Raw genomic sequence first — 27,516 nt, forward strand, 5'->3', positions numbered from 1 at the left:
TCCTTCTTCCTTAATGATGTATCTTGTTCAACCTCCAGCGCAGGGCGCTAAAAGCTGTCTAATGAGAAAATGAACACAGGGTCCTGTGTTTCCTCACTGGCTCAACTCTGAACACCTCCGCTTATGACTTGAGGTCTAAAGCTTCCCACAAATCTTTTGTAATGCCACATCCTTCATCAAATCCCTTCACCCCAACCTTTCGTCTGCCTCTGCTAACAATAAAAGCTGGGAAGCAAAGGGAGGGAAACCACAAAGGAATCAGGTGGGGATGAGGGGATTGAGATGACGCACAGGAACTGCAGCGAAGGTCAGCCATAAAGAATGCCCTTCAAATGCCTTGGCAAGAAGCCATGTATATACTCGTAGTCCGTGACATGTTTAAGAGAAGAATTGTTTTCAATGGTGTGAAAAGGCATTTGTTCTAATGCCTTCAGTAGACAGGAAGCGACACAGCAGGTTCACAATTTAAATTGTTTTGAAAGTGTTTATTATTTAATAATTCTCTCTCTCTGCCCCACCCCGCCACTCTCTCACTCTGCTTTTGTAATCACCCTAAAAAGTGGAACACATTCTTTCTCTCTGTGGAGAATGAGCATAAACACTAAAACCAATACACATGATGAGGCCTTCATTAGGCTCTATGTCACTGAGAAAGGCTGGTCTTCACCAAGCGTGGGTTTCCCTACGGCTCCACAAGGTAGTCATTTCTCAAGGCCACCGGTGCACTCATGGAGTTAAAATGCCGCTGCCCATCTAAATACAACATGGACTCTGAAACACAAGAGAGAGAACCGAGGAGGAACTTACACTGCCTCAGAAAAGCATGCTACAGACACAGGCCTACTCGGGAACATTGGGATGGCGATGAGAACACAACACTGGTGCCCAGCGAGCACTGCTGGGCCAGGGCTGTGCAAGGTTCCCGAGGGAGCGGGTCTTGACTCCTGCCCCTCTCCCTCTGGACCAGTCTGAGCACCACTGGCTGCTTGCAGCTGGCGCCAGCCCTTCAGACAACAGCTGGGCCAGCAGAGCCGCCACAGCTGCTCGCGGGCCACGAGGCATCCTGGCCTTCAGGGCTGCAGAGCCTCAAAAGACAATCCCCTAAGGAGATGCTTTTGAGCTAACATGCATCAGCGTGCTTCCTGCAACAATCTTAAAAGGGGGAAATTTCTTTAAAAGTCCTTCCCTTTGTTAGGGACAAGCAATCACGCTGCTTACCTCCGTATGTTCTGGGGAAAACCAGGGGCACTTCTTTCTCCGACATGAACGTGAAATGAAAGACATTGGTGGTTGTATGCTCTTTATTTTGCAGGGTGGCCACTTCACTGTGGACTCTGACTTGAATGTAATTGCCTTGAGTATAGCAAACCTAAGAGATTATGGGTGTGACGGCCAGTCAGTCAGTCACATTGGGAAGAGGGAACGGGGCAGTGGTTAGAGCAGGAGCATTATAATACAAAAGTTTCTCTTCTGGGCTCAAATGATAAAAAATTGTATTTTATCTTGTCGCACACCTACCTGGGAAGAAAGGAACAGCAAGGATCCGACCTCAACAGGTTTCTGAAACATGATATCATCCACTGCTACTACAAATGGTCGGGAACCACTGTGGGGAGAGGCAGAATTTGGGGTCAATGCAAAATTCTGAGGATCTCTGTTTTTTCCCTAACAACTGGCTGAAGCTCAACTTCAATCGAAGGATAAAGTAAGCATTGAAATAACGTGAGTCATAACCTTTTGCTGGTGGAGGGTCTTGCCTTTGGTTTATAAAAACCACAACATCTGTGAAGTACAATAAAACGAGGTACACCTGTAATGTACTAGCTTACTTAGTAAGAGTAACATTCTTCTACAATAAGGATTAAACTTAGCTGGTACTAGTGTCATATTTAAAAAAAAAAATTCCCCAACACATCCAGACTGGTCCAGAATGTCTCATTTCAGCAGGCTCCTTCTGGAGCGCACACACACTTTTTCTTTCACAGGTGTGTTAAAAAAAAAAGTTGCATTTCAACAGCATTAAAAATTACTTCTCAGAAGTTAAGACTACCTTAAATCTGACTCACCCAAAGTTACAAGCAGTAGCCCATCCAAGTTCATATGCTTTCCTCATGAGGAAACCACCAAAGATCCGATTGAAAATGTTCCTCTCCTATAGGGCATAAAAATGAATGTTAAGAAATACAAGAGCCCTGGCTGGTGTACCTCAGTGGATTGAGCACAGGCTGCGAACCAAAGGATCACGGGTTCAAATCCCAGTCAGGGCACATGGCTGGGTTGCGGGCCATATCCTCAGTATGGGGTGTGCTAGAGGCAACCACACACTGTTTCACTCCCTCTCTTTCTCCTTCCCTTCCCCGCTTCCTAAAAATAAATAAATAAAATCTTTTTTTTTTAAAAAAAGAAACACATGCTCACAGTCACCCATCTACATAGAACAAAGAAATTAACAATGCAAAGAAGAGAGGCCAGTTTAAAGCTATTAAATTGCAGATGACTACCGAGATGCAAGTTATCCTATTTAGAAGAATCTCCACTAAACCACAATACCTGAGGGTGGCAAATTTCCAAGCTCTTCAGTTTTGAATTCTCCATCCACACTGCATTACGGGGCAAGACTCGACTTCGAAAACTTATAGTCCTGTACAAACAGACATTCAGTAAACCTTGTTAAGGCCATAGTTTTGCTGCTGAAAAGTAAACTATTTGCAAGCAATTCTGAAAATGTTCAGGCAAGCCTGGTTTTGGAGAAGGCCAAGGTTTCCACACTTTCCCAATGTGGAATCTCACCAGCCTAACTTACTTTGGATCCAGCGTGTTAAGAAACATCTCGTGTATGGTCATCCTCTCTTCAGCACTGGGAGCCATTTTCAGTAATGATGCGGAGCTAAAGGCCACCCTTCTCCCCTTATTGACTGAAACATGGGGCAATAAGAAGCGATGGTCAGGCGGGTCCCACTGCACACTGGGGTTCCCGACCTGGGCTGCCTGGGATCCTACAAAGACAGTATTTCCAGGCTGCAAACATCCCACTGGAAACTGTACATATACCTCCCCAAAACTTTCAGTGATTCATTGCCTTCACATGGAAACTATCACCTCAGTGTAAAAGCGCTTGTCATCACCTTGACCTAGAGCCCCAACCAGCAGTGATTTCATCAAGATACATGTCCCATTTCATTAAAAATGACAAAAAATTACTTCAACTAATAAATACTGGCTGATCGATAAAACTGTTCCAAGTATGGACTTCATGGAACAAAAAAATAAGTTATTTTTAATTTCAAGAAATTCATCGGAATGAGTAAGACACTTGAATGGTATGAGGAGCCCATAGATACTCTTAAATAATCTTCTCTGCAGTAAAGTTAATGTGCTTTTAAAAGTTTATATTATAAATAAATTAATATACATTCTCCTTGTCTAAAGAGCTCTTCTTCCTCGGGGCCTTCAGGGATGAGTGGATTTACAAATGCCGACCTGAAGAGAAGACAAAGAGTACAGTTTAAAATGTTATATCCAACCCTGGCAGGTGTGGCTCAGTGGACTGAATGTCAGCCTGTGAACCAAAGGGCCACCAGTTTGATTCCCAGTCAGGGCACATGCCTGGGTTGCAGGCCAGGTCCCCAGTAGGGGGCACATGTGAGGCAACCACACACTGATGTTTCTCTCCCTCTCTTTCTCCCTCCCTTCCCCTCTCTCTAAAAATAAATAAAATCTTTAAAAATAAATAAATAAAATGTTATATCCAATAAGAATGAAAGATGAACAATTACCCACTACTTTTAAATTCTTTGCTGGTCAATTTGAATAATGCTTACTGGCTGCTTCACACAAAAACTCTGGAACCATTAGGGGAGGCTTCTGGTTACAGACTTATCTTTACAGTAGAAAGGTCACATTATAAACAGGACAGGGCTGCTGCCAAAATGTTTCACCTGACTCTAATCATGTGGAAACAGTCAAAATAGGTTGTAGAACATTCTGCAACACAACTGGACCAGACTCTTCAAAAATTGTCAATGTCTTAAAAGATAGAAAATGGCAGGGAGACTATTTTAAAGAAACAGGGTAACCAACTGCAACACACAATCCTTGATCAGATCCTGCCTTAGGGGAAGAAGCTATAAAGGATATTTTAGGGACATCTAGCAAAATTTGAAAATGGATCCTATATTAGATAACACAATGATATCGCTGTTAAATTTCTTGGGTCTCATAAAAGCATTGAGGTTATGTAGGAGAATTACCTTACTCTCTAGGGGATACATGCTGAACTATCTCTGGGTGAAATAGTCTCCAATGATTCAGGGTGGAAATGTGTATACATGTGTATTTATACACAGTGCAGGAAGGGTGGTAAAATGTTAACTGGTGAATTTAAGTGAAGGGCATATGGGTGTTAATTGCATTATTCCATTTTTCTGTAGGTGTCAAACGTTTTAGAATAAAAAACTGAGCAAAAAGGAAGAGAGGGTTTCACTGTGGTAGAATCCAAAAGTTTGATGCAACAACAATGGAAAACACAAGAACTGAAATGGCAGCTTGGAAAACTGAAATACATCAGCTGGGGCAGGAGCTTTAACGCCCCCTAATGCTGGCAAAGGAGCCCCCAGCCAGGCACCAGGAGCAGCAAGCAGGTCGGCTGGGGCTGATGGAAGGACTTAGACTAGATGGGTGTATTCTTCACTCACGTCAGTCACCAAGTTATTTCTTTCAACCTTGACAGAATTTTCCATGTCAGCTTTCCACGCAGCAGAAATGACTTCTCATTGCAGACTCCTAACTCCAGGTTTTTAACACAAAGCTGACTTCTCACTGGCCTCTAGACTCTATCCTGTACAAACAGCAATCCTCTAACACTCCCCCACCCCACTCCCACACACACAGTCAGGTCAGTTTTTTCCTGTTTGAAGGCCTTACATGTAACTGTTGTTTGGAACCAAGAATTCAATTTAAGAGAAAAAAAATGAAGTATGAAGCCAAATATTAGTTAAAGCCTGTACAATTAAACCTGACTTGAAAATGACAGTATAAATTCATGAGGTTGTTTGCTTTATAACACATATCCAAGCTCTATCCACTGAAAAGGCCTAGACACAATGAAAAACTAGCAACAACACATGGTTCGAGAGCCCAGAGTTACACTCTAAATACCAGTTCCCACTTAAAGGAACCCCAGGACTCCTGGGAGAAATTGCTGATTCTAGGCCTGGGACAGGAAATGGGTAAGATAAACCCAAGATATGACCTTGCACCAGAGAGCAGGCAGCTATCAAAGACTAATGGAGAAATGTCAAAAGAGCTTGTTACATGAGCCAGCTTAAAGGAGCTCTCACTGACCAAAGACCATATGGTAAAGTACGAACAGCAAGAGCAACGGCTGCAATTCAGAGAAATGTGTTTATATATTAAAATCTATGAATTCACAATCACGCTTTTTAAAAAAAATTTTCTTTCTTTATTTTTAGACGGGAGGGGAGAGAGAGAGAAAGAGAGGGAGAGAATCATCAACGTGTGGTTGCCTTTTACGCGCCCCCTACCAGGGACCTGGCTCACAACCCAGGCATGTGCCCTGACTGGGAATCGAACCTGCGACCCTTTGGTTCCCAGGCCCGTGCTGAATCCACTGAGCCATGCCAGCCAGGGCTACAATGATACTTTTTTAAAAGGCAAAAAAAGTAGAAAAACCAAGTCATCACTAGCTAATTAACCATCTCATTATTTTGTAAATGTGTAAATAAAGGGCAGCAATGAAACATTAGTCTTGACTTCCCTTTACAAACCAAATTGTCCTAGTTCATAAGGGAAACCAAACTCCAGGTAATAAATGTTGAAGGAATGACAGGACTTGAAAATCACTTTACACTCCTGCATAATTAAAGCAATGATCAATAAAGGACATTCAGAGCCCTGGAGGAAGAGTGATAGGGAGCTGTGCGCAGGAGGAGGAGGTATACTCTGGACCCTGCACTGTCCTCTGCCCTGTAGATCATTCCTGATCATAAGCAGATAAACTGAACTTTACAGTGGAAAGATCAGTCTGTCAGTACTTGAACACACACATCAACCTTAGCCTCACCATGAGTAAGACAACCTATACCTCCTGATACGATGCAATATGAGATATGAGATACACCGAGGAGATCACCTATGAAGTATTCTTGCCAAAAAAAAAAAAAAAAGAAGAAAAAAAACCAAGACCATGAGGAAGCAATCAGACAAATCCAGAAATTTGGACACTGTATAGAAGAACCAATCCGGCCTTTCAACAAGTTGATAAAAACAATGAGGGGGCAGTAGGGACACACAGCTGCTCTGGTATTAAAGAGACTTTACAAACCACACAACTCTGTGATCTGTGATACACTAAAAGCCATAAAACTGAATATTTTCAATGGGTGAATTATATCTCAATAAAGCCATTAACCAACAAAACAGGCTTACAAGACATAAAAATCAAATGTAATATAGAGACCTTTTTCGGTCCCTAACTTGAACAAATCATAAAAGATATTTGGGGAAAGCTGTATATGAACTATTGGAATATACTAAGAATTTATTAGTATTTTAGTTAAGTATCCTACTGGTAATATAGTTATTTCAGAAAATATCCTCATTTTTACAGAGATGTCTACACTAAAGTATGTAGAAGTGAAATGTCATTATATCTGGGATTTGCTTTACTTCTTTTAAAGGTTTTACTTATTTATTTTTTAGAAAGAGGAGAAGGGAAGGAGAAAGAGAGGGAGAAAATTTCAGTGTGTGGTTGTCTTTCATGCACCCCCTACTGGGGTCCTGGCCTGCAACCCAGGCATGTGCCCTGACTGGGAATTGGACTGGTGACCCTTTGGTTCACAGGCCCATACTCAATCCACTGAGCTATACCAGCCAGGGCAAGGGATTTACTTTAAAATATTATAAAGAAAATAATATACTTTAAAAAACAGAAATATGGCAAAAATGTTAAAACTCTTAAGTCTAGGTGGTAAATACATAGACATCCACCTCATACTCTTCTCTGCAGTATTATGTATCTTGGAAATTTTTCAAAATGATTTATTAGGGAAAAAAAGAACAATTACCGTTTATTTTCAGAATCACGAGCCACCATTACAAATGTTGCTTCCAAAACAGGACAAAATTCATTGCCATGTAACTAAAGAACAAAGGAAAGAAAATGCAGATGTAAGAAATGCATTTCCTGGGGAGACCTACAGTTAGAACAGTCATCACACATGCTTTGAGAAAGGCTGCAGTTAGAAAAAGAGAAGCGCATTCATGAACCACCAGCTGCTGAGTTGCCAGGCACAGAACTAGGCTCCGGGTGGGGATGGCAGCATGACCAGGAGCCTGTGGCCCAGCAGGAGAAAGACACCCCAAAATCCCCAACAGTGCACTGCGTAAAATGCTGGGACAGACGCAAACCACAGGCTCTAGAACTACGCATGACTGTGACCCAGGGGCAGGAGTTCCAGAGGGACCTTCTGCATCATTTCACTGTCCTGCCTCACGCAGAACCCTGGCTTCCTTCAGGCCTACCTATCCTATGAAGGGCACACAGAGCCAGGTGGACCTCCTGCCACACTCACAGATTCTAGTATTTCCAGGGAACCTTAGTGTGCCAACTACCAGCACATGTTTAGGATTCCTTAGCCGAGCCTAGGTCCTAGGCTCCCAAGAGGGAGAAAGATCAGTGATAATCCTGTGGATTAAGCTAAATATTCATAATGCACAAGCCTTTGAGGTTTTAAGGTGTTTCTTTATCCCTTAGAAGTGTGTGTTTCCAGGACAATCACATCATAAAATCCTATCATAACCTAATGCTCAGTTCCTTCCTCATCACCAGTATGCAATCACTAATGCCTGGTCAGGCCCTAGTACCTTTCCCTTCAACTTTCTTCTGGCATCTGCTCTAAGCCTGTTGGCCCTGTACAAAAAGCCCTCCACCACAGAGCTCAGATTCCTCTCCAGCTGTTCACAAACACTCCCTCACAGCTGCACCTTTCCCCCGCAGCGAGGCTGACAACTTGGAGGTCCTAGAATGGACCGTGCTGTCAAACACCTTGGACCATGCTATCAAACACCTCCCCTGCCTGGCCTGATACCTCCCAAAGCGGCTGCTTTCCGCACAAACTCCTCCTGGCCCAGAGAGCAATACCCATCCCTGAGCCCCAGGCACAGTTCATCATTCCCTCCTTTGTCTGCCAGCTAAACGGAAAAAAAGTCCTCTCCTGATACTGGTTCTCACCCGCCCATCCCTGTACGGGGGCATTTGGAAACATGTAGAGCTGGTCTATGTTGCCACATGGCTTGGGAGACATTACTAGTGGAACAGGGGTAAGCAAGGAGCTGAATACTTCACAATGCAGGGGACAGTCCTGAAGAACAAAGAATTTTCCCACATACAATGCCAATTGTGTCCCTGTTGGGAAACACTGCATAATACTTCACATACTAAATCATGACCATTTCTTTACGTGGCTGCCGCCCTGCTGTACCATGAGTTCCTTGAGGACAAGACCATTTTCACTCACACTTGTGCCCCAAGCGCTTAGCATAAAGACTGGCAGATAGCAGATACCTGACCAATGACTGCCGACGAGCAAACTGAGGCAGGTCATTATTGAGAACTGCCAGAATGTAAATTCCAATAGAATGGAACTATGTTTTGCGCATGCCCGTACACCTAGCACAGGACAGGCATGTAATAAATGACTGCTAAGCGACTGTTAAATGCGTCGATGTTGGGAGGTGGGCTAGGTGACTCATACCCATGTCCTGAGGTTGAGGAGCACATGGTCTAGAGGAAGAGAAAACACGCTGCTCCGCAGCTCTGAGGAGCAGGGTACTGAGGAAGGCATCATGGGCGGGAACAGGTACTGGGAGCTGGGAGGCCCGGGGAAGGGTTCAAGTATGGAGTGACCTGGAAGCACAAGTGGAATGTGGCTGCGCAGAGCCAGAACACAGGGATTTTAGGCAAAGGAAAAAGCCTAGGTGATGATGCTCGGCCACTTGCTTGCTGTTTAAATTATAATGAACACCTACTAGCGCCAAGCACTGGGAATGCAAAGATGAACAAGTCCCTACTCTCAGGATGTTCCAAGTGTCCAGAGTGGGCTTAAGAAAGTACCTGAATGATGTTGGAAGGAATCTAGACAGAAAGGTAGGTTGGAGCTAGTTTACAGAGCACCCTCAATCCTAACTAGTCAAAGGAGTTGAGACTTCAGTGCACAGATAATGGTCAATGAAGGTTGTTTTTTTTTTAATATTTTATTTATTTACTTTTTTGGAGAGAGGAGAAGGGAGGGAGAAAGAAAGGGAGAGAAACATCAATGTGTCATTGCCTCTCATGCACCCCCAACTGGGGACCTGGCCCACAACCCAGGCATGTGCCCCAACAGGGAATCGAACCAGCAACTCCCTGTTTCACAGGCTGCCACTCAATTCACTGCACCATACCAGCCAGGGCAGTTTTAGAGGAATGGTGTGATGTAAGATCAGCTTTGGGAGATCTGATAAAAAATGTATAAAATTAACAGAGAGCAAGAACAGGCTAGAGGCAGGCAGACTAATTAAAAGACAGCTCGGGTATTTACACAAGAGGCAGTGAGGGCTTGACTAGAACACAAGAGCCAAGGGGAAAAGGAAGAAAGGACCCTGGTGAGCTGCTGAGGGGGATGAATCTGCAGGACTTGGCAAAAGGCTGCACAGGAAAGGGAAAAACTTAAGCTACCACAAAGGTTTAGAACTGGGAAACCAGGAGGCTGGCAAAGGGGAAAAACTGGAGAAAGATCAGGATTAGAAAGGAAGCTGACACACTCAATTTGAAACACATTGGCCTGGAGGGAGTCAGAGCCCATGTCAGTGGAGATAGGACGGGTACTCAGAGAGGGAGGTCTGAAGGTCCAGCCAGGAAAAGAGATCTGGGACCATCTCCACAGTGATGATAATAAATTAACATTAATGTTAATACTGTGTGACAGGCAATGTATCAAATTCTTCAGAGGGGTAGGCTGTTTTCCATTTCACCTGTACCACACCATACAAGGCGGTGCTACCACTATTTCCACAGTGCCCTGAAGAAAACAGAGGCCCAGAGAAGGTACGTGATTTACCCACAGTCACACAGCTAATAAGAGCAGAACTGGGATTTGAACCTACGTGCACTCAAACCAGAGGCAGGGCACCTATCACCAAGCTCCCTTTCTGGAATAGAAAGGATCACTCAGGTAATGAATTATTGGACAAAAGAGCAAGGGAGACATGCAAATTTAAAACAAAAGTTTGTACTTGCCTGACATACTGATTTTCACTGGCTCTCTCCTCCCAATAATTCCTGTATTTCTTTGTCAACGCACTTGTCCAAGATTCAAAATCTCAAGATTCCCTAGAGAGCTGGCCCTGCGCCTGCAATCCGCTGCACATGGCACTGAGCAGGCTAGGAATCAGCCATGAAGATGAAAAAAGTATGTGGACAACTCACAGCAGCATCCCCAACAACTTATGGTGTGTTTGTTTTAAAAACAGTATTACTGCCCTGGCTGGCATAGCTCAGTGGATTGAGCACAGGCTGCGAAGCAAAGCATCGCAGGTTCAATTCCCAGTCAGGGCACATGCCTGGGTTGCAGGCCATGACCCCCAGCAACCGCACATTGATGTTTCTCTCTCTTTTTCTTCCTCCCTTCCATCTCTAAAAGTAAATAAATAAAAATCTTAAAAAAAATAAAAAAAACAGTATAACTGTCATTTACAACTACATGGGAGTTACAGGACCCAAATGCTTAGACACAGCATCATATAAAAAACACTTCAACCATTTTCACCAATAATTTAATTACTGAAGAGCAAGCTTCAGACATTTCCAAAAGGTGAAGTGCTTCATAATTCCATAACAGAAAAAATATATCTGAAAAACAGGTCTACTGAATACCCTGGCACAAGTTAGTCATTCTTAAGTTTTCACAATGAAATCTTGGACATACGCTGAATTATTCGATTTCTGTGCTATCATCCTCTTTGAGGTAGTTTTTCTTGTCAAATTGCTTATTTCTTTATAAAAGCTATCCTGTGTTTTGCTCGCTAGAGAGACTGTTTCTAACTGCTGTCCAGTCTAAGTGACGATTCTGGGTTGAACTGTGTCCCCCAAAAAGGTATGTCTTAGTCCTAACCCTTTGGGATCTACAAACACGACTTTATTTGGAAGTAGAGTTGTGGCAGATACAATCGGTAAGAATGAGGTCATACTGGAGTAAGGTGGGCTCTAATCCGATATTAATGATGTTATTATAAAGAGAGAAGAGAGACCTGGCTGGTGTGGTTCAGTGGGTTGAGCACTGGCCTGTGAACTGAAAGGTTGCCAGTTCGATTCTCAATCAGGACACACGCCTTGGTTGCAGGCCAGGTCCCTAGTTGCGGGTATGTGAAATGCAACTCATTGATGTTTCTCTCCCTCTCTTCCCCCTTCTCTAAAAATGAATAAATAAAGTCTTTAAAAAATAAAAATAAAACAAAACAAGAGACACAAAGACACAGACACACAAGGAGATAAGCCATGTAACAATGGAGGCAGAAATTGCAGTGTTATAGCTACAAGCTAAGAAATGCCAAGGATTGGCAGCAAACTATCAAAAGCAGGGGGAAAAGCAGGGAATGATTCTCCCTTATAGGTTTTAGAGGAAGCATGGTCCTTCTGAGACCTTGATCTTGGACATCTAGCCTCAAAACTGTGAGACAATTAATTTCTGGTATTTTATGCCACCAGTTCATGGTGCTTTGTTACAGCAGCCCTAGGAAACTCGCACAGTGAGCAATCCCATTCATGCCTAACACAACTCAGACTTTTGTGAAATTCTCCAGACAAACACAGAAACAAGTACTCTAACGTGGAGCTGAGATGATGTGAAAGCAATACGCACCAAATAACATGTCAATCTTTGTCTAGGAGGAGGATGTTCATAACCCACCAATTTTGTGACCCGAACTTCCAATTGTTTCTCTGGAGCTGGTAAGCTGTGTGTCTAAGGACACATCAATAAGTAAGTTTTTCTTCCACTAAGAAATGTCGTGGAATTGACCAGCATTGGAACAAGCAGGCAATCTGTGGGCGCTTACGTACCTGGAACATTTGCATCTTCACTTCCATAGATGTCTTCCCAACCCAGCTAACGTGGCCACAGAACTTGATGTCCTGTTCTGGGCTTAGGCACTTCTTATGCATATCTGCAAAAGAGAAAATCAATCTGCGTTCAAACTGCACCCAGAATTTTCTGTGCTGTAAATGGACAATTTAAAATGCTGGTAAATTTCACTACATTTCTTTTTTTGGCTCCCGCACATAATGGCTTTTCGAATATACCAAAGAAATCTGTGTGTCTTTCTGAAAAATATATAGACAATGCAAAGAATATAAAAAATAAAACTGGAACCATGCTAAATTCTTTCCACCCGAAGATAATGATAACATTTTGGTATATAGCATTCTAGACATTTCCACATGCATATGTACATAAAAATTCCCCCATAAAAAGAAAATATTTTCTCTAATTTCAATAATATCTTGTAATTAAACTGGCAGTTACAGAATAGTCATGGGAATGTAAAGTACAGCAGAGGGAATAGAGTCAGTAACATTCTAATAACTATGTATGGTGCCAGGTGGGTACTGGAAATATCAGGGAGAACACTTAGTAAGTTATATAATGTCTGATCACTGGGGTGTACACCTGAAACTAATAAAATATTGTATGTCAACTGTAACTGAAAAATAAAAAATGATTTTTTTAAATAATAACATCTTATAATTATTAAGAATTCTAAGTATGCATAGAAAATAATTATTGGTTACCAATCTTGTCCACCAGAGCTGTAACTATTGATAAAGGAGACATCTTAGTCGAATGCATTTTGGTATGCATGTAGCAAATAAGAACTGTAGGAAAAGAGAAGAGAACAAATAAAGGCAAAGCAAAATTATTTCTCAACATTTACAATTCACTCCCTGAAATCTATAAAAAGTCTTATCTTGCTTGCCCTGGCTGGTGTGGCTCAGGAGATTGAGCACTGGCCTGTGAACCAAAGGATGGTCAGTTTGATTCCCAGTCAGGACACGCCTGGGTTGCGGGCCAGGTTCCCAGTTAGGGGCATGTGAGAGGCAACTGATGGATGTATCTCTCGCACAGTGATGTTTTTCTCCCTTTCCTTCTCCCTCCCTTCCTCTCTTTCTAAAAGTAAATAAATAAAATCTTTTTTAAAAAGTCTTACCTTGTTTTGAAGACCCAATCCCCCATGTTCCACTGGTGGTTCTTACCCTAGGACCCAAGACTTTATACACTGAAAAGTTTTAGGGATCCTCTAATCTAACTGCCCGATCAGTTTTAGATTTGGTGAGGAAACTGAAGCCCAAAGCCCAGGCCCACCAGGTGGCCTGTCACCACTCCACAGAGACACAGTGCCAGAATCGGGAAAAGACCACAGCGCATGACTCTGGCGGCATCAGACATTTTCAGAAAAGAAAAACAATTACAAAAACTCAGCTACCTATTTTCCTCCTGACTCCTCCCTAATCATGAAGCAATTATTTCACTCAGAGTTATTCAGCCTTCCCCATAACACCCTCAGCTCCTACACCACCCTGTGCTTATCTGCGTATCTTTCATATTTTAACAAGTATTTGTATGTGCCAAACATGGTTCTATGTACCTCACAATCATCAATTCATTGAAAGTTGTATTATGCTTCTGTATTTAGTGGCCTCCCTGCTTCCTCCATGATTCATTCAAATGTGTATCATCAACCCTCAGGACTAGGTCTGTGAACAATAAGTATTTGATAAGTGACAATAAATCCTTCCATCCATGCACCTGCTAAAAGATGTACTGGGGGAATGAGAGGCTAATGGAAAGAAACTCCATTTAAAAGCATTTATGGCCTTGGCTGGTTTGGCTTAGTGGATTGAGTGCCAGCCTGTGAACCAAAGGGTCACCGGTTCGATTCCAAGTCAGGGCACATGCCTGGGTTGTGGGCCAGGCCCCCAGCAGAGGGAGTGTGAGAGGCAACCACACACTGATGTTTCTCTCCCTCTCTTTCTCCCTCCCTTCCCCTCTGTCTAAAAATAAATAAATAAATAAATGCATCTTTTATAAAAGCATTTATGGTACCCAGAAAAGAAACTAGATGCATCTGACCCATAGCAATAGCAGTGGAAATGAAGAGAACAGGAAAGATCCAAGAGCTAAGGAGAAGGGAGACTTGACGAGGCTTGACTAAACCCAGGTTTCCAGCTGGCATGAATGAAGATGATGTACCATTCACTGAAAAAGAGAATACAGGAAGAGGAGAAGGGGCTGTTTCAACAGGTTGAATTTAAGAACCCTATAGCCCATCAGACGTCCAGCACAGAGGAGGACAAATTGGTCTGCAACTCAGAAAAGCAGGCCAGGTAAAGTACCTTCCTAAGTATGCCCCATACTGATAGCAACTAAAGCACGGGAAGTAAATGAGATTATTTCTAGAGAATGCGCAGGTAACCAAAAAAAAGGGAGGGGGGCAGAAGACAAAACCCCGGAAATAAGCGGCATTTAAGGAATCAAAAGAGAAACAGGAGCCTACATGGGAGACTAGGAATCAATAACCAGAGAGGCAGAAGGAAAGGCAGCAAAGCCCCAGGAGAAGTCTGAGCACATCAAGCGCCGCAAAGGGTCTGAGCAAGCCCCCAAAAGTGCCCAGAAGATCATGCAATGAGGCAGCCAATGGAGTGCTTGGCCAGAGCAGTTCAGTGGCATGAGGAGCAGAAGCCAGAACATGGCAGGCTGAGAAATAACAGGAAGTCAGGGTACAGAGCAATGAGAGGAAATGATTCTTTTTTCAAATTCTTTCAAGAGAAAATTAGAAAGGGAAGTCTTTCTCCCTCACTTAGCTCTGAAGTGAGGGAGAAAGACAGCTGGAGAGTGTTATTGGGAAGGGAATTTCACCTAGTTTTCATTTTAAAAGAGATTTAAATATGTGATAAGGCAAGTTCCTTGAAGAAATGGAAGGAACAGAAGCAAGTAAACAGGTGAAAGGCACTGGCCATCAACAGAATGTAATGAAGGAAAAACAGAGTATTGGCAGGCGACTTTGTATATTTAGGGACACTTGAGTAAACCAAAGTCAAATATATGTGTTTAACTTTTAAAAGGTTAATAGGAAATTTTAACGTTTATTTACTCTGAAGAAAACAAGTAGCTAGGTGTGAGCCTCACAGTGGAGTTCTATCTGTATTTTTAAAGTTAATTAGAGCCTTTCTTTATTTAAACCCTTTCCCAGCAGTTCATTCTATAAGTAATTAGGCAGGAGCAAGCAAGGTGGCCCAGAGTAGGGTGCTGAAACCCAAGTGGGGTCAGGAGGACATGCAGAGAGGCAAAGAGAGCAACAGCTCAGCATGTTGTACCCTGAGCACAATGAGGAAGGTGACCACGTGACCTGCAGAAGGGGACCTGGCATGCAGTAGAACCCCAGTGAGGTGAAGGGAGTCTCAATGAGGGGCTCAGGGTGCCAGAGAGGTGAAATTGGCTACATTCAGGGGAAGCGGCCAAATACATAAATGTATTGAGGATGATGGAGTCAGCTGGAGAAGGGAATTAACAAATACAAAAGGGGAAGAAATAAGAAGGAAGCTGTGGTGTTGAATTGGAGTTATCAGTGAACTCATGGTTTCCACAGAGAAACAGATAGATAAACACAGAGGTAAATTGTGTGTGAGTGCATATAATCCCCAGCTCATTCAATGGAGGGGCAAGGGAGCAGTCACAGCCGAGCAGCAATGACCACTTCTAGCTCCCAGATCTTGGTTTCTAAATGTCATTTGCCATTAAAAAGAACAAGGGCTCCTTAGAGATTTGGCTGATTCCAGGACAAGGGCAGGGAAAGCACAAGTAAACCTAGAACATCTTGCCATGTCAGAAAGACAGGAAGTGCTCAAAGAATGATGGGAACACATACAAAAAAAAAAAGAAAAAAAAGCGCTGGCTGGTCTAGCTCAGTGGATTGACTACAGGCTGCGAACCAAAGGGTTGCCAGCTCAATTCCCAGTCAGAGCACATGCCTGGCTTGCGGGCCAGGTCCCCAGTGGGGGATGCATGAGAGGCAACCACACACTGATGTTTCTCTCCCTCTCTTTCTCCCTCCCTCCCCTTCTCTCTAAAAATAAATAAATAAAAATCTTTTTTAAAAATTTAAAAAACCACAGCCCTAACTGCTGTGGCTCAGTAGATTTGGTGCTGTCCTGTAAACTGAAAGGTCACCAGTTTGAGTCCCAGTCAGGGCATATGGCTGGGTTGCACGCCAGGTTCCCAGTTGGAGGTGTGTGAGAGGCAACTGATCAATATTTCTCTTGCACATCAGTGTTTCCCTCTCTCTCCTTCTCCTTCCCTTCCCCTCTCTCTAAAAATAAATAAATAAAATCTTTTTTATTTTATTTTAATCATTGTTCAAGTACAGTTTTCTCCCTTTTACTCCCAATCCAGCCCACCCACCCAAGTAAATAAAATCTTTAAAAAAAAACATGCAAAAGCCAGCTTGAAGGGACTAGGACAGTCTGGGACAATCTGAGCATCAAAACAGATGAAGTAATGTATTATAACCCACTCAATAAAATAGGAACCCATGAGTCCATATTGATTTTAAAGTAATAAGTTGACCCCTGGCTGGCGTAGCTCAGTGGACTGAGCGTGGGCTTCGAACCAAAGCATCACAGGCTCGATTCCCAGTCAGGGCACATGCCTGGGTTGCAGGCCACGGCCCCCAGCAACTGCACATTGATGTTTCTCTCTCTCTCTCTTTCTCCCTGCCTTCCCTCTCTAAAAATAAATAAATAAAATCTTTAAAAAAAAGCAGTAAGTTGAAAGTCTGAGGAATGGGATATTTACAAGGTCTCGAAGGGCCTCCCTACAAGGTACTTATTAGTTACGAAGGGGAAAAGAATAACTTTACAGTGAAGAGGTCTGGCAGACACTGCCTTCAACAAGGAATCAAGGTTAACATCGTGGTAATGGAACAAATTAGAATTATGCACACTTGGTAAGATGCATCCTTTCTGTGACATACCTCCCAAAGATGCATGTCCTGAATCTAATCTTGGGGAAGCATCAAACAAACTGAAATTGGAAGAAAGTCCACAAAAGAAGTGGCCTATAATCTTCAAAAGTGGCAAGGTCATGAAAGTCAAGGAAAGACTGAGAAACTACTCCTGACACAACAGCTAAATGCAACATGTGATTCAGAGCTGGATCCTTCTGCTATAAAGGCCCACAGGTGCGAGCTGAATGGGGTCTGAGGATTAGACAGTGTAATGTACCAGTGTTAATTTCCTGACTTCGACCATGAAATGTGGTTATGTAGGAGAAGGTCCTTGTTTGTAGGAAATACACAGGAAAATATTTGAGGGTGATGTGCATGTCAGCAAGATACTCTCACATGATTTGGGGAAGAACAATTCTTTGTACTTATTTGCAACTTTTGAGACTTTTGAAAAAGTGATTGGAAAGGAGGATTAATCAGATTATAACTGTTAAATAGAAATCAAAATTTTCAGGATAAATTTATGACAATTCAGAGGTAGTAACCCTTCTTTTTCTGTTCTTTTAGACTATCCTCATCTGTGCAAGTTAAAGAATTTAAAAATCCCTTTGTAGCCATAGGATTCAATGTACAGCTCTGAGTATCTATTTAGAAATACTAAAATAATACCAGTACCTCCTAAGCTGTCAAGATCCTCAAGAATCCTGCCAAATCTGTGAAATAAAGAAAACTGGATTAAATGACAATCATGATGATAGCCCTGTAAAAATAATGCACTTTAGGGTCATAAAAATGTTCTAAAATTAACTGTGGTGATATTTGCACAACTCTCTGAATATACTAAAAACTACAGAACTGCACACTTAAATAGGTGAATGATATAGTGTGTGAATTATACCTCAAAGCTGCAAGAGAAAGGAAAATAAATGAAAACAAATAAATAACACAAATAAATATAGTACTGTTACCTTATGGCATTTTGAACAGTCAGATATTTCTCTCGTAATTCAGGCTGACTGCCCAAAGGCAAGAGAACTTCAACATAACTGTCTTTCATTCTCCGAGGCGGCAGTTCTTCCTGTGACTTAGCCAAAAAACTCTGGAGTAATTTTCTTTCTTCCATTGCTTTCACGTGGTCTCTGAGAAGAAAGGATGAAAGCTTCATGAAGCACAGGAGCAGGACTACCCCACAGTTTTGGTGACACAGAGGCCAGACAGGCACCATCAGAGGAGGAAAAGAGGAGGTCTGGACCTACCTCATTTCCTCTTCCTTCCCCCGCTTCATACCTGCTACTTGGTACAATTAAATTTTCTGTTAAAATTCCTTAGGTTAGTAGATAAAAACATACCCAAATGAACCATATATTCACCCTCATCAAAAAGTGTATTTAAAGAATAGAATATTTGAGATCAAATTAAAAATACAGAGATGGACACAATAGTATATACACATATGTGAGTTAAATAGCGACACGGCCACTGAGTTATGTATTCCCATGTCTCACCTTGCCAGTTCTCATCCTCTGTGCCCCAAAGCACACTAGCGCATGTGCTCTCTCCCCTCCACCTGTCCCTCTCCCTCCCTCGCTCTCCTGCTTTCTCTCTGCCTTCAATTTCAGGAAAGAGAGACAGAGGAGGAAAAATGGAGTGTATTCAAAAGAAAGCAGAGCAAAAGGTAAACAGGAAAAGGACAAGAGGAGACAGAAAAGGAAGAAAAAGAAGAGACAACTAAGGTGGAAGAGGAGAGACAAGGGAACAGGAAACTAAAATGTAGACAATGTCATTAAATAAAATGTCTTTTTAAGTTTCAATTAGGAAGTATTCATTAAAGGTTTAACCTGCAAAAAATACATCGGATAGAGGAACAAGTTAAACGGCACCAGGTAAATCCAGAATGTGGACCATTCCACAAGACAAATGGCTTGGCCCCTTTAAAGTAAAGCTCATAGGGATTTAAAAAAGAGAGTTAGGGAGAACTGTCTGTTATTCTAGATTCAGGGGATTGAAGAGTTATAACCACTAAATGCAATATGCAATCCTTTACTGGATTTTCATGTGTTTTTTAAAAGCTATAAAAGACATTTGAAGAGCAGTTGAGAAATTATGAATATAAATCAGTAATATACCATTAGGGAACTGTATACCATTAGGGAACTGCTGTCAATTTCATTATATAACCGACTGTCGTGCTTGTTGGAGATATGTGACTACTGATTTTGTTACATAGGAGAATATATTCTTTATTGGAGAGGTATGCTGAAGAGTCATGATACCTATAATTGACTTAGAAATAGTTCGCCCAATATATGTATATTAGTAAATCTGGGAAAATGTTAGTAAGTAACCAATCCAAATGGTGGGAACATAGGTATTCTTTTTTCCCTGTTTCAATAAATTGAAATGTTTCTATGAGTGTTAAAAAGTCATTATAAAATTTTTATACCAAAAATAGATTACTATATGTCTAGTGATCACTTGTACTTTTAAAATTTTTTTATTGATTGATTTTAGAGAGAGGAAAGGAGGGAGAGAGAAAGAGAGGGAGAAATGGGGAGGGGAGGGAGGGAGAAAGCAAGGGAGAAAGATAGATCAATTTGTTGTTCCACATATTTATGCATTCATTGGTTGATTTTTTTATATGCTCTGACCAGGGGTTGAACCCACAACCTTGGCATATGGGGACAATGCTCTAACCAACTGAGCTATCCAGCCAGGACTGATCGCTTGTACTTTTTGTTTTTATCTCATTTTAGCTTCAAAATTCTGCACACTAAAAGGAACATTATCCTATTTTACAGCAGAATAATGCTGAAAGAGAAAGACCGTATGGGAACCTCGTTAACTGTGCATTAACAAGAAGCAATGAAGAGTCAGGCTGCATGAATCAGGAGAAAAAAAAACAAAACTTGGGTTCAAGTCCCAAACCCTGATGCTTAATCATTCTCTCTCTCTGAGTTTCCACGTCAAAAAAGGGGGATAGGAATGTATGCCAGGAGCCTGTACCAATTTTGTTGAGAACCAGTGAGGTAATATAGCTGGATGCACTTTGAAAAAAGTACAGTTCACATAAATCACATTATCTTATGACAATAATGCAAAAACTGACGAGTATGTTGGAATGTTGATCTTCTCCTTGGAGTAAAAATACCTCTCAACCCACCTCCGTACACAGGCCCCCCCATCCCTAGAATGAGACCACCCACTGAGCCCAGATACAGCCTCGCACACCACTTTAGGGATGAAGGAATGAATACACAGGAGTGCATACCTCCAGTTTGTGGATGCTCCTACTATCTCCCGCAACTTATCTCGAACTGAAACAAAAATAAAGAGGTCATCCCTTGAAACAAAGAAATATGAGAACAGAATTATGGCAACTCAAGAACTATGAAAAGCCATTCATGTACTTGAAAGCTTTCAAGATCCACGAATTTCCATTTAATGCCACAAAAATGGCTCAGAGAAGAGGTCAGGCCTCTGCTTCCTGAAAACTTGAAACAATTGTCTCCTTAGTGCAGAAAAGAATACCCTCATGCCAATCACTAGGGTTTACAGAAACAAAAAAGGATAACTCAGTGTCAGCAGGAGACCCTTTATGATGGAGATAGAAGGAACAGAATCCCCACCTACCTTCTTATAGGCAGTAGGTCAAATGACTTAGTTCAGGCACTAACAATAATATCCAAATCTGAGTATCATTCTAATTGATTTCTTTTGTTTTTTTTTGTATAATCTCTTTTTCTTTTTTTAAATTTCTGTTCAAGTACCATTGTCCCCATTATCCCTCCATTACTCTTCCCTTCCCTACCCACTCTCACCTCCCACATTCAATCCTACCCCTCTCCCTCCAGTTCCATCCATGCCGTCATGAAGGGTAGGAGCCCCTTCCCATATATGAATATTTATACCATTGTAGTTGTTAGAAAAGCTTAAGCCAGAAAAAATGAAGCAAAGACATAAATCAAGGAGAGGCAAAGAATGTGATTCAATTTCAGTTAATGCCCACTGCTCAAAAGTGGAAGAATTAGTACAAAAAAAAATTAAGCACTTAGTTGATACTAATTACCACACACACACCATGATTCACGTGTATAGGTGAACATGCTATATGGATAAAGAAAACATAAATTAGATAAGCAGTAGTAATTCAAAACTAAAACGTAGGTCTATAGGATTTCAAATAATGTATTTAGTTCATTTTTTTCCCAGCACTTAAAAATATACACTCTAGTTACAAGAAATTAATGGTCCTTTGATAACTAACTGATCAAAACCAAATATCGTTAGATTAACATGCACTTCAACTTTCATAAAAAACATTGATTTTTCTATCAAACAATTGTCATATACCATAAATTTCATGCAAACTCTAATTACAAATAAATCATGGAGAACTAGAAAAATAACCATTCATAAATTAGTCTTATTTCTGATTTTTTTCCTCCTGAGTTCCTTGAATAAAAGAATAAACAGAAAATAGGCCCAACAGGATATAGACTATTGCTGCTCGATAACGTGAAATGATTGTTACTAGTTCAGTCAGTGTAAAAAGCAGTGTTGCTTTTTGCCAGTGTTGAGGGCCAAGAAGGAAAATAGATTTTAAATTATATGTATACATATATATTTATGTGGACTTTTTAAAGAAGCCACAATTTTAATTACAATGAATACTCCTAAACTGATAAACATCCATAGCTTGCATGTCAGATTAGCAGTAGTAACTGAAATGAATTTCAATTAAACATGGATTAAACAGGGTCCCTCTAACAAAACTGCACTGGGAGCATTCAGCTGGTACAGCTGAAACATCCATCTCTTACTTATGCACTAGATTTCTTTTTTCTGTGCCTTCCCCTTCAGAACCTACACACGGGAAATGGAAATCAATTAACTAAAAGGGCTCAGCCCCCAAGGTTCCCAGGAACCAAAGCTCAAATTCTGAATGTGAATTCAGAATTCTACCCACAGCTATCCTGGTCATTTTATAAATGAGAAGTGCACAAAACATCTCTACCCACAGCTATCCTGGTCATTTTATAAATGAGAAGTGCATGAAACATCTACCTTTAGTATGCCTCATTTGCCCTAAAGCAGAGGTGTCAAACTCATTTTCACCGAGGGACCACATCAGCCTTGCAGTTGCCTTCAAAGGGCCAGATGTAATTTCAACTTCTTAACAGTTAAGGAGTAGTTACATTTATACAGTCCTAAAATTATTTTGGCCCTTTGAAGGCAGCCGCGAGGCTGATGTGGCCCCCGGTGAAAATGAGTTTGACACCCCTGCTAAATTATCTATACACACATCCCAAATAAAACTGGGTTTTTCACCACATGAGCCTGAAAAGTAAACACCCATGCTTGCCTTCATGAATGTGGAAGACTCTCTGATTTTCAGGATTCTGGGATCCTTGAGTCAGTCCTCTGCCAGGAGTAAGCAGGCCCTTGCTCAAGGTGCAAAGCCTACAAAACAAGAAAAAGCACTTAGCGTCATTTTCATGGCTTCTTTCCCGGCAACCACAAAGGCCTGCGCCTCCTCCCAAAGCACTTGGCTGTCCTACATCCTTAGCACATAGTCATGCACCGAATAACAACATCTTGGTCAACAACGAACCATGCGGTGACATCCCAGTGACATCTGGGATGACAGTGACATCCCATATAGCCTAAGAGCATAGTAGGCTATACCATCTGGGTTTGTATAAGTTCACTCTATGATGTTCACACAACATAATCGCCTAACAATGTATTTCTCAAAACTATCCCTGTGCACTACTGTACTGTACATTGACTCGTAGCAGTCTGCACTTGTTTCTCAAGTGTATGCATAGTTGCATATGAGGCTACTCCATAAATTATCTCTCTAGCTAGAGTAAATATTTATTTTATTTTATTTTTGCAATTACAATTTACATTCAGTATTATTTTGTATTAGTTTCAGGTGTACAGCATACTGGTTAGATGATCACATACTTTGCACGGTGTTCCTCTTGATATTTCCAGTACCCACCTGGCAGTATACATGGGTATTGCATTGCATTGCTGACTGTATTTCCTATGCTGTACTTCCCCGTGATTATTCTGTAACTGCTGATTTGTACTTCCCAGTCCCTTCACCCTTATCACCAAATCCCCCAAAGCTCCTCCCCTCTGGTAACCATCAGTCTCAGAGCAAACATTTCTTTAGAGCAAAGACTAATTAGGTAACTATCCATAAAATAAATAAAAGATATCAACCAGGTTTAATGAATTTACTTTTACTCTTTCTACTTCATTAGCTTCAGAAGCCCAGAATCAATCTGGTAAATGAGTAAATTCATTATGAACATTCATTTTGTTCATTATCACACAATATTTCCTCAGTAGATAAGATAAACCCAATTATAGGTTAATCAACTTTGAAAACAAAATTAACCCTTTCCAGACTCAAACAGAGTACTTATTGGACTTAGGTAGAAATTTCCTAATCCCCAACAAATAAAATAAAAGCTATTTCTCCAAATGTGCCTACCCTATTCTCCCAAAATAAGTTACTTAAGCTGGCTTTGATTCACTATTGCTTTAAGTGCTGGCTCCTAATCACACACTATGATATCATGGATAACACACACATAATATTAGGCACTGACACACTGATCTGTTGAGAGCACAGCTGAAGAAGGCAAGGCAATGAAGACATCACGAACTCGAATACTGTTACTCATTCTAGCTCAAGTTACTAGCCAATTCTTACTACCTAATGCCAGGACAAATGATGACTACCCTCCCCTGAACAAAAAGTATCCAGTCATACCTCTGTACTCCTGGGCTTCAGAACTCCTCAAACCCTGAACTCTTCGCATTTTGACAAGAAAAAAATGTTTCAGCACTTGGCACTTGCTCAGGACTCCTCATTCTTGCTAGAACTTGTATGAGTCACAATGCCATCCCGCAAGAGAAAATGCAACATTGTTCGGTACTTGTTGGTTTTGGCACTCATCACGAGTTTCGGAATGAATTCATGAGTACTGAGGTACCACTGTATTTTTTATTGTCTGTAGAGCCCAACTTCACTTTAGATTTCTCTTCTGAATTATATACAGTGTTCAAGAAAAGTCTCTCAATAAAAATATTTGGTGAGACCTACACATAGTCTCGACACTTGTGCTGCTAGAACAAAGCCTTGTCCTTTCACCGAATCAACTGATCTCACTGAAAGAACACATAAATATGACCACATGCTCATGGTCACTTTAGCTCCTTAGCCATCCAGTCATCACACTAGCTGGGACGCAATCCCTGCTGGTCCACTAAGATCAGACCACTTGTTGGAGCGTTTGGGGTTTGGGTTCTGTGTTTATTCTTTAATCACATAGCTAATAAGCCTCTCTAAAAAATTTTGGATTTATCTTTTCACAATAAACTTTCCATTTCTCCTAACTCTTGACCTTCTAATTTGCATTTTCTCAGAACATGATCTGAATTTTTTTTCTCACTATTTCATTTTACGTATTTTCTATAGGTTCAAATCCTTTCCTGAGGAAAACAACCCTTCATTCTGCCTTCTGAGAAACTAGCATTCTGCAACTGAATGTATCAGGTTTTAAAAAGCACAGTGGGAAAAAGCTAGTATTTTTCATTGCTACTGTTAGCTGAGAGAGGAAAAGAAACCATGCCCTAAATATATCAGCAGTTATAACAGATGCGATAGATGCTCCCAATATAAGAAATGAGATGTGATTCTGAGTAGCTAAATATTTTGAACACTCATCACAAACTAACAGGAGGTATATAACCATCTCACATATTTGGGTAAATACACATATACACAAGCATTTTTGTTTTGTTACCCTAAGCAGTGGCATTTTCTGAAGACTGATGAAAACCATCCCATCCTGCCTGAAAGGCAGTATAGTACAGAGGTGAAGAGCCTGAACATGCTGTTTGTTAGCTGTGTGACCTTGGGCAAGTTAACCTCACAGAGCTTCAGTTTCCTCATCTGTAAAATGGGGACAGTAATACCTATCCCACAGGATAGCTCTAAGGATAAAAAAAATTAACACATGTTAAACCTGATACTCTGATAAATCCTCAAAAAAATTAGGTATTATTATTCCAGAAAGTCATCCTTCTCCAAAGTCTCCCCTAAAAGTCAAAAAGGACCAGAAATTTAGAAAGCACAAGCTAGGCGCCATGACGGGCCATCTCTGAATGGCGAGTCAGCTGGAGATAGTAAAAGGAGTTGATGAGTATAAAGAAACACTTGGGCCAAATTTGGGAAAACTGTGGCCCTGCAGCCCTGCTCTCTGTGTACTGTCCTGATAAATTTGGAAATATATCCCTGTGACACAACAAAGGCATAAGTTGAACACTTATTAAAAATTGTTGACTACACTAATCATATATTGGTACAAGTTTCTATTATCCCGCGAACATTCAGCTTATGATAACTTTCTACTACAATTTGGCATCCTGTCTACCGATAATCTGATGAAAAACTGGTATATAAAAATGATATATACTATTTCAGAAGGTTTATAGACCACCTCCTTTTGACACCCCCATAGGCCCCTATATTAAGATATTCTGACTCAGACCAACCTCCTGAAGAACCTGAGGCCCCTCACCCCTGCACAAATTAGGTGACTTTTCCCAGTGCCAGTCAAGTAGATAGAGCCCAGTTCTTCTGATCCCTCCCTCTCCCTCTCCCTCTCCCTCTCATACACACACACACACACACACACACGCAGTTGCTATTCACAATCTCAGCTACTTCCCTCTACATATGCAGCAGTGAGGTGGAGGGAGAGGAAGAATCACTTATCACTACCCTTTATAGCTGAACCTTTCCAATGAAAGGAGACCAAGGAGCCCAACCTCTCCATTGCTTGCTTAGGGAGTCACAGAAGTCACCTGAAGGTGTGAACAGAAGTGTCTTGGCTCTGTTCTGGGTCCCAAGCTTAGGGAGGGTGTCTGGGAAGACTGTTCAGTACAATAACAGGCAATGCCATTCATGCCCTCCACTCTGAGGGAACACCTCTATTTACAGACTAAACAAATTCAGGTGGCTCTTTTGTGAGTAGAAAAGAAAGCTAGGAAGATTGCCCACCAGTCAAATAACCTAATCATCTCAGATACTCTGTACTCATTGCCACTAAAGGAGTGCCTGCTTAAGGTTCAGTAGAACTCACAAGAATGGGCATTCAGTGCAGAGAGGACTTCCAAACTGGGGGAGAAGAGATCAGAAAGGTTTCCTGGGAGAAAGTACGTGAGCAAGACCGTGGAACTTATAGAGAGCCTTTCACATCGTGTCCAATGCAAGCTAAAGCCTTCTGTGGTCCTTTTAACCCAACTTTCAAACTGTTTCCAAACAGTGTAATGAAGGTTTTTTTTTAATTTTGTTAAGCGCCATAAACAAGACACACACACAGAGAACCTTTCTCAACTGATAGCAAGGTCCAGAGGAACAATGAGAGAGAACCGGGACCCCCAAGAGAATTGATGGAAATCAGTGTCAGAACCACTATGGGTCACACCAGAGAGGCCCGCGCACCTGTAGCTGGACGATTCCAGAACCTAGAACAACGGGGAGACCCTTGGGACGAAGCCATGAAAAAAGAACTTAAATAGATGGAGTGCTCCAGGGAAGGGGTTTGGAAGAGAGCCAGACGTGCCCTGGAGTGATGGAATGATGACAAAAACAAAATAGTATCCTCCTCGTCCAAGTGACCCAATCAAAGCCCCCCCCCCTTTGCTTTGCTGCTCTTTAAAGCTCAAGTTCCAATCAGCATCAGGGGGTCCTGGTCATACAGTTCTGAAAGCCCATTTAGGTACCTTACAATCTCTGCCCACGTTACAACACACTTAAGTCTGAGTCCAAATAGGCCAAGCACTTAGCCCTAAAGGAGCGCAAAGTACTGGAAAATTCATGTGGAACTCCAAATACCAGCATTCTAACAAGGGGCTACCCCCAAACCACACCCCTAATGAGCAAACGGAAAGGAATTTCAGGGAACACCCAACTTCCTCCCGTAAAGCGCCGCTTCGCTTTTAATATCACACTCAGTGCCAGCACACACTAACGTGGGTAGGGCGGTGCTCCCCCCGTGGACTGCAGGCCCGTGAAGCGCGCTCGCGGTAAGAGGGAGCCCTTTCCCACCCAGCCTCACTTGCTGCCCAAATGTCCACGCATTAGTCCCGCCACCTGCCAGCCCGGCCCTTCCGCCTGGCCCGCTAACCTAGCGGAACGCAGGCGTAGACGCCCCCCAGCTACTTACCGAAGCACCGCACGCCTCATCGCGCTCTGCCACCACGCACGCGACCAGAGACCCCCGCTCCGCAGGCCCGTCGGCCGAGAGAAGTAGAAGCAAAGGAGAGTGCGACAGCGCGTGCGACTGCGTGCACGACAGCGGAACCAGAGTTCGCTTTCCAGGACCGCACCCCGACAGCCGAGCCTCCCGGGGTGGGCCCCTCCGCCCGCTC

At 42.0% G+C, this 27,516-nt stretch overlaps 1 protein-coding gene across 2 annotated transcripts; it reads right to left on the bottom strand.

Annotated features, from left to right (window-relative positions):
* Window positions 1-470: 470 nt before the first annotated feature.
* ACOT9 (acyl-CoA thioesterase 9) lies at window positions 471-27,516 on the bottom strand. Of its 2 annotated transcripts, XM_028523212.2 has the most exons (16): window positions 27,312-27,516; window positions 22,421-22,518; window positions 21,136-21,162; window positions 20,327-20,372; window positions 18,027-18,197; window positions 17,734-17,771; window positions 12,848-12,931; window positions 12,119-12,222; window positions 7,086-7,159; window positions 3,413-3,480; window positions 2,804-2,915; window positions 2,551-2,641; window positions 2,067-2,152; window positions 1,519-1,606; window positions 1,219-1,369; window positions 471-771 (listed from the first exon to the last, which is right to left on the bottom strand). In XM_028523212.2, exons 1-16 carry the CDS (start codon window positions 27,329-27,331, stop codon window positions 683-685), a joined length of 1,347 nt encoding a protein of 448 aa, XP_028379013.1. In that variant the 5' UTR covers window positions 27,332-27,516; the 3' UTR covers window positions 471-682. The 2 variants fall into 2 exon arrangements, with proteins under 2 accessions (XP_028379013.1, XP_028379014.1); XM_028523213.2 differs by lacking the exon at window positions 21,136-21,162 and having other exon boundaries at window positions 27,312-27,515.

This window comes from Phyllostomus discolor, chromosome X (genome assembly GCF_004126475.2).
Source record: "Phyllostomus discolor isolate MPI-MPIP mPhyDis1 chromosome X, mPhyDis1.pri.v3, whole genome shotgun sequence".
In the NCBI taxonomy this organism is placed as follows: Eukaryota; Metazoa; Chordata; class Mammalia; order Chiroptera; family Phyllostomidae; genus Phyllostomus; species Phyllostomus discolor.

Bases quoted from the DNA above. Each gene is read 5' to 3' on its own strand.
- ACOT9 (XM_028523212.2), bottom strand. From the start codon at position 27,331: ATGAGGCGTGCGGTGCTTCG. The intron at 2,642-2,803 runs GTAAGTTAGGCT...CTGTTTGTACAG, and splicing joins CTTAACACGCTGGATCCAAA to GACTATAAGTTTTCGAAGTC. The intron at 2,153-2,550 runs GTATTGTGGTTT...TATGCCCTATAG, and splicing joins TGGAAATTTGCCACCCTCAG to GAGAGGAACATTTTCAATCG.